The 12,302-nt window shown below is 32.1% G+C and overlaps 2 protein-coding genes across 20 annotated transcripts in view; one reads left to right on the top strand and one right to left on the bottom strand.

Annotated features, from left to right (window-relative positions):
- Positions 1–12,302, bottom strand: part of LOC143243200 (uncharacterized) — a 40,344-nt gene that overhangs the window by 3,443 nt on the left and 24,599 nt on the right. For 2 of the 5 annotated variants that reach the window (XR_013024182.1, XR_013024181.1), the window contains one exon: positions 4,376–5,397. The exons of the other annotated variants lie outside the window; for them this stretch is intronic. The gene's annotated coding sequence lies outside the window, so the exon portion shown is untranslated. Of the gene's footprint in view, positions 1–4,375; positions 5,398–12,302 lie in introns of those variants that run through there. 5 annotated transcript variants of the gene reach the window in all.
- LOC143243202 (uncharacterized) overlaps positions 1–12,302 on the top strand; it is a 54,164-nt gene that overhangs the window by 31,462 nt on the left and 10,400 nt on the right. For 6 of the 15 annotated variants that reach the window (XR_013024185.1, XR_013024194.1, XR_013024192.1 and 3 more), the window contains one exon: positions 3,387–4,333. Coding sequence is in view for 2 of the 15 variants with exons in the window: in XM_076487008.1 (XP_076343123.1) it covers positions 1,750–1,832; positions 3,387–3,459; positions 4,133–4,309 (333 nt within the window). In the remaining 13 variants the exon portion in view is untranslated. Of the gene's footprint in view, positions 1–1,740; positions 1,847–3,386; positions 4,334–11,193; positions 11,721–12,302 lie in introns of those variants that run through there. The other 9 variants (XR_013024188.1, XR_013024186.1, XR_013024197.1 and 6 more) reach the window with 8 other exon arrangements.

Genomic DNA, 12,302 nt, shown 5'->3' with positions numbered 1-12,302 from the left:
TTATTAGTCACCTGTTGTAACATTTGTTATTAGTCACCTGTTGTAACATTTGTTATTAGTCACCTGTTGTAACATTTGTAACTGTTGTAACATTTGTAGTCACCTGTTGTAACAGTCACCTGTTGTAACATTTGTTATTAGTCACCTGTTGTAACATTTGTTATTAGTCACCTGTTGTAACATTTGTTATTAGTCACCTGTTGTAACGTTTGTTATTAGTCACCTGTTGTAACATTTGTTATTAGTCACCTGTTGTAACATTTGTTATTAGTCACCTGTTGTAACATTTATTATTAGTTACCTGCTGTAACTAGATAATTTTAAAAATAATTATTATGTTGTGTAAATACTATTTATGTATTAATAATATTGAATAATTTTATAGTTGTTTCTGTTACAACTATCAGACAAAAGAGCTTACCACAAGTTTTGGAGAATCACTCATCTTCTGTGTAAAGACAATGTGATATTAACTACAATATTAATGATATTTGTGGTTAATTGTTTTCTAGGAAGGTTGTAGGCTCACAAGTAATATGATGGATAAATAGTTTAGAAAAATGTATTAAAAGGGTACATGTGGTTCATGGACACTTAGTAATTAGAGGATTAAAAAATTATCATTTTTCTTAAATTATCCTTTCATTTATTTCACCTCATGGATAGGCCATTTGGCATAGTTTGTATTAAGATATGACAAACAGTGCAACAATATGATAATTCTGAGCTTTCTTAATATATCTTCACAATGCCTGGCAAAATTTTGTTAAAGATTACAAATAATTTGCAAACCGAAAATAATATTATTTTAATTAAAGGTTCTTTATTTTTGTATTCTAGTTATTTGCACTCAGATTTTGAATATTTTGAGTGTTATCATCAACATATTGTGCAATGAAATATTTAAAATTAAAAGTAGAAAAAATATACATACATTTTAACTTTTCATCAAAGGATGTTATATTCTTAATAGTAAGTTTTTTACTTTGTCACAAAATTTAATATTTTGATGTTTTAGAATCCAAAGAAATTTATTTCTCTTTCCTTCCAGTGTCTCCTAAGTAGCTTGAACAAAGACTGTGTAAACAGAACAATTAATCTAGCTTCTCTCTGTGTACTTGCTATATCTAACTCACAGCTAGAAAATCTAACAGTTAAAACTTTGTGAAATTGTTCATCAAACTGAATTTTAAGATTTCTCCTTTAAGGGTTTGTTTTAAATAAAGAAATTAAAACATAGATAATATAAAACTTTGGACTAGAATGTAAACTGTGATACTAACTTCATTGATAATAAGATTGCTTTATTAATTTTGGAATGTTAGAACATAAATTCTTATGATGTGCACAGTATAAGGGTGCCTGTAATTATAAGGTTAATGTGTTTTTATATATTTATATTTAAGATACACAAATTTCTGTAAAACTTTATGCTTCTGTTATGTAACAAAGAGAGGTTTGTGTTGGAGGCAGAAGATGTGATTTCTCATGACAGGTTAAGTCAGCTAAGTTTTAATATGCAGACACTAGTCTTTGTTAAGATAACATTAAATTTGTCAATAAAACCCTTAAAATGTTCAAGAACATATGCAGTGTGTACCACGTTTCACATTTACAATTCTATCAGCTTATGTTTTCATATGTGGTATAATTTGCTTTTAGGGGTGGGTGTATATATGCATAAATTTACACACACTACTATTTATATTTATAAGCAACACATTATTTTTAATAGGTTCAAAAAACCATATGATTCAGATCTGTGGGTTGATTTTAAGCTGGATGGTCAGAGTTTATCACTTTAGTGTGCAGACCTTAATTGGGATGAAGATGTGAGTTTTTTTGTGTAAAGTATTAATTTTTTAGTGTGAATTTCTTTAGTTTAATATAACAATCATGCAGTTTTACTAAGTGCATTATAAGTGTAAATGTGTGAATTCCTTTTTTATAAATATCTATTTGGATCTATGAATTTAATTTTGAATAAAAATCACACCAGCCAACTTGTTTTTATTTTCACTTTCTAAAGTCTAAAAGGTTTTGGTGTACTAATTACAAACTGCTTGGACATTCTGAGTTTAAATTTCCTCTCAAGTGATTCAGCAACACATTTGGAAAAGGGGAAAACAAATATTGAGAGCTTTTTTCATGTATACTTTTGTCACCCTATGATCTATTGAAGACTGCACTTGTTTTAATAAGTTCTAAATTGTTCAAGCATTTTTGTAGGTTTGTTCACTCATGTAGTTTTGTCAATGAATGCTTATTCTCAGTTTTTTGTAAGTACAAGATGAGTGAACTTTAAAGATAGTAGAAATTATTTTCCTAATTCAGTCACAAATTTGTTTACTGTCTGTGAAGTATACATATTTCATTACATTATTTACATAGAAGCACCATTCCTGTGTACTGGATAAAAGGGACAGTATATAAAAAAAACACACACATTGATACAATAAAATATTGTTAAGTTCTGTTGAGAAGTCCTCACTAGTGTGTAATAAGATACTCATCATATGATTAAAAACTTTATTTTTAATTACAGACATATCAATTATACTTTGTAGTTATTGTTTAGTATACATTATAATTTCAAGTTTAACATCTCTCCTTTGTATTATGTTGTACTAATGATTTAAAGCTGGAGACAGTCTACATGTTACCTACAAATACATGAATGAACACATGGAATTTAACTAGGAGTAGATATCACTTAAATAATCTAGCTGAGTCCTTGTATCCAGTTATACAATGAGAATAACAACTACCCCATATTTCTTGAAAAGTTTAAATAAAAATTCTCAACTCCAGATTATGGAGCTTTTATTAAAGAAAGCCTCTAATAACATCAACCCCTTCATATTTAACCATTAACAGTTTCTCATTGTTTTTATTTGGTTGCTATTATTATTTTAAAAGATGCAATATTTGTACTTATCTTTGATCCTTTCTTTATAATATCTTCTCTTGAAAATATTGAATCTGTGTATGTATTATGTTTATTGTACCTATCATTATATTGTTACACTTAATAATGTTTATTTTTAAGTTAATCAGAATATTGTGATCCAACTGTTTCAGGTTTTAATGTTGGTGTTGGAGTTTTAAGGCAATACTGTAATGAAAGATGTATTTTGATATTACTGTGTTTTTAATATTTATTATAAAATTTTATTTCTGCTTGTTGAAAACTTGATTTGTTTTGAAGCTGTTGACTAAATGTCCAGTATATCTTTGTTTTTTATAGAAACTAGAACATAAACTATTGATATATATATCTTTATGACTCATAACACACATTTGTCATGTATTGCAAAACTTATTACATTGTTGATGTACCCATGAAATAAAATATCTCTAATATTAAAATTAATCTTTTATATTAGGTGTCTAACTCTCAGAGCTTATGGGAAACTATCATGTTGGAGAAAAACAATGTTGTTTGCTGTAGAACTGCTTGTAAGTGTATCCTTTCAATATTAATTATATTAAAATTTTCCTAATGCTCAAAACTCCTTATGAACAACCACATTTAGGTTAACACATGTATCTAGTATTTTTACCTAAATATAATTTATATGTAAATTTGTATGCTCATTTAATAGGACCAATGCATTCCCAAGTGAGAACACAAGTTAAAATAGTTACTAAATTTGCTTTGAGCACAACATGACAGTTACTGAGAGAATACTTGCTATCATACACAAAACTGCTATTTCGCTCACATTTCAGTCTATCAGATTTACATGCCACTAGCCTTGTGCTAAATCCTATCTAAAGTTGTGTGTTTAATGTGGACCATGAAGGTGCATGATGACATCATGAAACAATAGTTCTCCAACAAAAGGAGGGCAACACAACATACACGTGCAGTAAATTCCCCTATATGCTTGCACTCGTGATAACTTCATTCATTTCCTCAGCAGACCTGTTAAAACTTTTTTGAGTTGAATTGGATGAGATATTTATTTCTTTATGAAACATTTATTCGCTTTTTTTTGGTTGTTGTTGTTGTTACAAAAGCTTTAATTTTTGTCCTGAATTTTCAAGGAATAATTACTTCAAATATGTCTTGTATGGGCGATGTGTTATGCACACAAGTTTTATTTATACTTTGTTTATTATGGAATAGGTTACTACCATTGTACAGCATTTTGTGGGGAAGCTTGTTTATTGTGGAGGAGGTTGCTACCATTGTACAGCATTTTGTGGAATCCATCATGCATCATATTGCTTTCATTCTCTTCAACCTGTGTGTTGTGATCATCATGTTCTTTGCTCAATTATTATAATCCTTGTGATTATTTAATGCTTTCTACCTCACCTGACAGTAGGGTTCATGCTGTAGAAAAATATATATGTTAAAATGGCTGGTATGGGTTGAGAAAATTCTATGTAGAGGAGCGAACAACATAGAGTTTTCTCAACCCATACCAGCCATTTTTACATATATATTGTACCCTACTTACTTAGTTCTACTGTTGAGACCTGTTTGGTCAGGATACACTCCTTACCATTGCATGACTACCTACTTCTTATCCTTTTTTTGACCTGATGTCTTTAGTGGTGTTCTTAATTCTCTGGAGTCCATGGGCCAAAGCAGCTTGGCATCAGCCTTAGTTACTTTCTCTGATTTCTTATCTTTCACAGCCTTGCTGTTCCTTGACAGGCTCAGTCTATTCTAATATATTTGTTTCACCTCTAAAACTTTCCCCTTCTTCCTGTCCTCCCACTACTCAGTGTCAGATTTGTTGCATTTCTTGTCAGCAACTATCCTGTTTGGTCATGCCCAATAGACACACATCTGTTTGTCACTCTTCTGCACTTACATGTTAATTCTACAAGTTCTCATCCACCTTCTTTCTTTCCACTTCATTTTTCTCTTCTCATTTTATTTTCTACTCCTTCAGACCCACAATCTATCTTTGTTTTCAAGGATGTGATAAAAGATCTTGTGGCCAAAGATACTGTCAAGGAAGTATAAAACTTTTTTTGGGTTTTACTTTTGTCTCTTTGTGCTCCTTAAGAAGACCATGGGCTGGTGTCCAGTAACACCTATTGTCCTTCAACTGATCTTTGGCTGTTCCATAATTTTAGATAGAAGATTTCTTTTCTCTCCATTGGCCATTTTCACCTGAACTGTGAATGACCACATCCTGATTGCTCCATCCTCTAGACATTTGATACAGTTTGTTCATCACAATTGTGTTTTTCAATTTTATGCTCTTCCCTTCAGCACAATTCTTGCTCCTCATATGTTAAATTGAATGAGGAAGACCCTCACATGCAACCTTTACAGCATGGAACTGAGATTCCATTTCTACATTGAAGAGTAGCTCCTCTTAATCCATTTCCAGCTGGGGTAACACAGTGAAAAGATCTGTATTCAACCTTCACCTATCACATAAAGAATATACACTAAAATACTTCATTTTAGTTTTCTACCTCAACTTTTGTTATTAACAACACCAGTATCACATACCATATTCTACAAAAATAGAAAGCCTAACCACAATGTTTTGCATAGAATATTCTTAGCCAACTACAACTTTGATCTCCAGTATTATGAGCTATTAGGGGATTATTACCATTACTACTGAAGAGAGTATGATTGCTTGCATTTTTATAGGTGTTGCACTTTAAATTTATTACATAACAACCAACTACAGTTTAAACTACAGTGCAGTTCATTTTCATATAATTATTTCCAAAACTTTAGACTGTAAAAATATTATCATTACTACCAAACAAAGGTAAAGAAAGATCACTGTTTGTATTCTGAAGACTCACATAAAGACTAGCTAATTTTTAGCTTGCTATTAAAATTACAGCAATTGCACTCCACAATTTGCAAGCAAAGGAGAAAAGGCTAAGCTCGGCTGAGATGGTAGTTGAAGAAGACACCAAGGTATTCTAAATAGTAGCCTCCTGTAAATGAAGAAAGGTGTCTTATGTGTGATAGAGAATAGCATATTGCTGTATTCCATTAGGATCTCACTTGTGTGTGATAGAGAATAGCATATTGCTGTATTCCATTATGATCTCACTTGTGTGTGATGGAGAATAGCATATTGCTGTATTCCATTAGGATCTCACTTGTGTGTGATAGAGAACAGCATATTGCTGTATTCCATAAGGATCTCACTTGTGTGTGATAGAGAATAGCATATTGCTGTATTCCATTAGGATCTCACTTGTGTGTGATAGAGAATAACATATTGCTGTATTCCATTAGGATCTCACTTGTGTGTGATAGAGAATAGCATATTGCTGTATTCCATTGGGATCTCACTTGTGTGTGATAGAGAATAGTATTTTGCTGTATTCCATTGGGATCTCACTTGTGTGTGATAGAGAATAGCATATTGCTGTATTCCATTAGGATCTCACTTGTGTGTGAGAGAGAATAGCATATTGCTGTATTCCATTAGGATCTCACTTGTGTGTGATAGAGAATAGCATATTGCTGTATTCCATTAGGATCTCACTTGTGTGTGATAGAGAATAGCATATTGCTGTATTCCATTAGGATCTCACTTGTGTGTGATAGAGAATAGCATATTGCTGTATTCCATTAGGATCTCACTTGTGTGTGATAGAGAATAGCATATTGCTGTATTCCATTGATCTCACTTGTGTGTGATAGAGAATAGCATATTGCTGTATTCCATTAGGATCTCACTTGTGTGTGATAGAGAATAGCATATTGCTGTATTCCATTAGGATCTCACTTGTGTGTGATAGAGAATAGCATATTGCTGTATTCCATTAGGATCTCACTTGTGTGTGATAGAGAATAGCATATTGCTGTATTCCATTAGGATCTCACTTGTGTGTGATAGAGAATAGCATATTGCTGTATTCCATTAGGATCTCACTTGTGTGTGATAGAGAATAGCATATTGCTGTATTCCATTAGGATCTCACTTGTGTGTGATAGAGAATAGCATATTGCTGTATTCCATTAGATCTCACTTGTGTGTGATAGAGAATAGCATATTGCTGTATTCCATTAGGATCTCACTTGTGTGTGATAGAGAATAGCATATTGCTGTATTCCATTAGGATCTCACTTGTGTGTGATAGAGAATAGCATATTGCTGTATTCCATTAGGATCTCACTTGTGTGTGATAGAGAATAGCATATTGCTGTATTCCATTAGGATCTCACTTGTGTGTGATAGAGAATAGCATATTGCTGTATTCCATTAGGATCTCACTTGTGTGTGATAGAGAATAGCATATTGCTGTATTCCATTAGGATCTCACTTGTGTGTGATAGAGAATAGCATATTGCTGTATTCCATTAGGATCTCACTTGTGTGTGATAGAGAATAGCATATTGCTGTATTCCATTAGGATCTCACTTGTGTGTGATAGAGAATAGCATATTGCTGTATTCCATTAGGATCTCACTTGTGTGTGATAGAGAATAGCATATTGCTGTATTCCATTAGGATCTCACTTGTGTGTGATAGAGAATAGCATATTGCTGTATTCCATTAGGATCTCACTTGTGTGTGATAGAGAATAGCATATTGCTGTATTCCATTAGGATCTCACTTGTGTGTGATAGAGAATAGCATATTGCTGTATTCCATTAGATCTCAGAATAGCATATTGCTGTATTCCATTAGGATCTCACTTGTGTGTGATAGAGAATAGCATATTGCTGTATTCCATTAGGATCTCACTTGTGTGTGATAGAGAATAGCATATTGCTGTATTCCATTAGGATCTCACTTGTGTGTGATAGAGAATAGCATATTGCTGTATTCCATTAGGATCTCACTTGTGTGTGATAGAGAATAGCATATTGCTGTATTCCATTAGGATCTCACTTGTGTGTGATAGAGAATAGCATATTGCTGTATTCCATTAGGATCTCACTTGTGTGTGATAGAGAATAGCATATTGCTGTATTCCATTAGGATCTCACTTGTGTGTGATAGAGAATAGCATATTGCTGTATTCCATTAGGATCTCACTTGTGTGTGATAGAGAATAGCATATTGCTGTATTCCATTAGGATCTCACTTGTGTGTGATAGAGAATAGCATATTGCTGTATTCCATTAGGATCTCACTTGTGTGTGATAGAGAATAGCATATTGCTGTGTATTCCATTAGAGATCTCTGTATTCCATTAGGATCTGTGTGTGATAGAGAATAGCATATTGCTGTATTCCATTAGGATCTCACTTGTGTGTGATAGAGAATAGCATATTGCTGTATTCCATTAGGATCTCACTTGTGTGTGATAGAGAATAGCATATTGCTGTATTCCATTAGATCTCACTTGTGTGTGATAGAGAATAGCATATTGCTGTATTCCATTAGGATCTCACTTGTGTGTGATAGAGAATAGCATATTGCTGTATTCCATTAGGATCTCACTTGTGTGTGATAGAGAATAGCATATTGCTGTATTCCATTAGGATCTCACTTGTGTGTGATAGAGAATAGCATATTGCTGTATTCCATTAGGATCTCACTTGTGTGTGATAGAGAATAGCATATTGCTGTATTCCATTAGGATCTCACTTGTGTGTGATAGAGAATAGCATATTGCTGTATTCCATTAGGATCTCACTTGTGTGTGATAGAGAATAGCATATTGCTGTATTCCATTAGGATCTCACTTGTGTGTGATAGAGAATAGCATATTGCTGTATTCCATTAGGATCTCACTTGTGTGTGATAGAGAATAGCATATTGCTGTATTCCATTAGGATCTCACTTGTGTGTGACAGAGAATAGCATATTGCTGTATTCCATTAGGATCTCACTTGTGTGTGACAGAGAATAGCATATTGCTGTATTCCATTAGGATCTCACTTGTGTGTGACAGAGAATAGCATATTGCTGTATTCCATTAGGATCTCACTTGTGTGTGATAGAGAACAGCATATTGCTGTATTCCATTAGGATCTCACAATTGTGTGATAGAGAATAGCATATTGCTGTATTCCATTAGGATCTCACTTGTGTGTGATAGAGAATAGCATATTACTGTATTCCATTAGGATCTCACTTGTGTGTGATAGAGAATAGCATATTGCTGTATTACATTAGGATCTCACGACCCACGTTCTTCAAACAGATTTATCACTGCTGAGAATATGAAAGGGAAATACAAACTTCTCTCTTCATTTTGACTTGTTTGAAAATATATACTGGAAATAAGAACTTGATAAATGTCTTGGCGTACCAAAAATGATATACCAAATATTGTACTGGGGATTAAAGATGTAAGTCTCAAACTGAGGGTTCACCTTGAAGATTTACAAAAACAACGTACTCAAAAACTGTTTACAGCAATGGACACTGTGACTATAATTAAACCCAGCAGTTACATTACGAAAGTGATACAAACAGTTTCAGAAACTCAAACGAAAGCATTATTTACAAAAGTGCTAACGTTACATAAAAGTTCAGTGACAACGCTGTCTTAATAAAATAAGAAAGCTGGTTGTATTTTACTTTTGTAACATCATTGTCTCAATAAAATATGGAAGCTGCTTGTATTATAGTTTAGTAACATCGTTGTCTCAATAAAGTATGGAAGCTGCTTGTATTATAGTTTAGTAACATCGTTGTCTAAATAAAATACTAAAGTTGGTTGTATTATAGTTTAGTAACATCGTTGTCTAAATAAAATACTAAAGTTGGTTGTATTATAGTTTAGTAACATCGTTGTCTCAATAAAATAAAAGCTGGTTTTGTATTATAGTTTAGTAACATGTTGTCTAAATAAAATACTAAAGTTGGTTGTATTATAGTTTAGTAACATCGTTGTCTAAATAAAATACTAAAGTTGGTTGTATTATAGTTTAGTTCGTTGTAGTTGTATTATAGTTTAGTAACATCGTTGTCTAAATAAAATACTAAAGTTGGTTGTATTATAGTTTAGTAACATCGTTGTCTAAATAAAATACTAAAGTTGGTTGTATTATAGTTTAGTAACATCGTTGTCTAAATAAAATACTAAAGTTGGTTGTATTATAGTTTAGTAACACATCGTTGTCTAAATAAAATACTAAAGTTGGTTGTATTATAGTTTAGTAACATCGTTGTCTAAATAAAATACTAAAGTTGGTTGTATTATAGTTTAGTAACATCGTTGTCTAAATAAAATACTAAAGTTGGTTGTATTATAGTTTAGTAACATCGTTGTCTAAATAAAATACTAAAGTTGGTTGTATTATAGTTTAGTAACATCGTTGTCTAAATAAAATACTACAGTTGGTTGTATTATAGTTTAGTAACATCGTTGTCTAAATAAAATACTAAAGTTGGTTGTATTATAGTTTAGTTAAAGTTGGTTGTATTATAGTTTAGTAACATCGTTGTCTAAATAAAATACTAAAGTTGGTTGTATTATAGTTTAGTAACATCGTTGTCTAAATAAAATACTAAAGTTGGTTGTATTATAGTTTAGTAAACATCGTTGTCTAAATAAAATACTAAAGTTGGTTGTATTATAGTTTAGTAACATCGTTGTCTAAATAAAATACTAAAGTTGGTTGTATTATAGTTTAGTAACATCGTTGTCTAAATAAAATACTAAAGTTGGTTGTATTATAGTTTAGTAACATCGTTGTCTAAATAAAATACTAAAGTTGGTTGTATTATAGTTTAGTAACATCGTTGTCTAAATAAAATACTAAAGTTGGTTGTATTATAGTTTAGTAACATCGTTGTCTAAATAAAATACTAAAGTTGGTTGTATTATAGTTTAGTAACATCGTTGTCTAAATAAAATACTAAAGTTGGTTGTATTATAGTTTAGTAACATCGTTGTCTAAATAAAATACTAAAGTTGGTTGTATTATAGTTTAGTAACATCGTTGTCTAAATAAAATATAAAGTTGGTTGTATTATAGTTTAGTAACATCGTTGTCTAAATAAAATACTAAAGTTGGTTGTATTATAGTTTAGTAACATCGTTGTCTAAATAAAATACTAAAGTTGGTTGTATTATAGTTTAGTAACATCGTTGTCTAAATAAAATACTAAAGTTGGTTGTATTTTACTTTTGTAACATCCTTGTCTAAATAAAATACTAAAGTTGGTTGTATTATAGTTTAGTAACATCGTTGTCTTAATAAAATACCACAGTTGATTGCATTATAGTTTAGTAACATCGTTGTGGTGTTGACTTTATTAAATGTTTGTGTGTGTTTTCTTATAGCAAAGCCTCATCGGGCTATCTGCTGAGCCCACCGAGGGAAATCAAACCCCTGATTTTAGCGTTGTAAATCCATAGACATACCGCTGTACTAGCGGGTGATATTAATTACTTGAGTAATCCTGGATGTTGAACCTTAACTTGGGACACAGTGATGGTATGTAAAATCCGTATATATTTTAACACTACACGTAGAAAGCACTGGTCAGAGATACGGAACTACATCCATGGGTAACCCTTTATGAGATTAGCATGTTCGATTTACAAAAGACTAATTACTGCCACTAGAGAAGGATTATACGAAGAAAATTAACTTGAGAAAAGTTACTTCAATGTCTTTGATTTACGATGTATACTGAATGATCAACAGTTGTATAATTTAAAGTTATACAAACAAATGATACCAAATATCTATAAACCTGGTAATGGGAGAGTTGGTTATCTATAAACCTGGTAATGGGAGAGTTGGTTATCTATAAACCTGGTAATGGGAGAGTTGGTTATCTATAAACCTGGTAATTGGAGAGTTGGTTATCTATAAACCTGGTAATGGGAGAGTTGGTTATCTATAAACCTGGTAATGGGAGAGTTGGTTATCTATAAACCTGGTAATGGGAGAGTTGGTTATCTATAAACCTGGTAATGGGAGAGTTGGTTATCTATAAACCTGGTAATGGGAGAGTTGGTTATCTATAAACCTGGTAATTGGAGAGTTGGTTATCTATAAACCTGGTAATGGGAGAGTTGGTTATCTATAAACCTGGTAATGGGAGAGTTGGTTATCTATAAACCTGGTAATGGAAGAGTTGGTTATCTATAAACCTGGGAATTGGAGAGTTGGTTATCTATAAACCTGGTGGAGAGTTGGTTATCTATAAACCTGGTAATGGGAGAGTTGGTTATCTATAAACCTGGTAATTGGAGAGTTGGTTATCTATAAACCTGGTAATGGGAGAGTTGGTTATCTATAAACCTGGTAATGGGAGAGTTGGTTATCTATAAACCTGGTAATGGGAGAGTTGGTTATCTATAAACCTGGTAATGGGAGAGTTGGTTATCTATAAACCTGGTAATGGGAGAGTTGGTTATCTATAAACCTGGTAATTGGAGAG

The sequence above is a fragment of the Tachypleus tridentatus genome, unplaced genomic scaffold, assembly GCF_004210375.1.
Source record: "Tachypleus tridentatus isolate NWPU-2018 unplaced genomic scaffold, ASM421037v1 Hic_cluster_2, whole genome shotgun sequence".
In the NCBI taxonomy this organism is placed as follows: Eukaryota; Metazoa; Arthropoda; class Merostomata; order Xiphosura; family Limulidae; genus Tachypleus; species Tachypleus tridentatus.
This window is presented reverse-complemented; position numbering and strand designations above follow the sequence as displayed.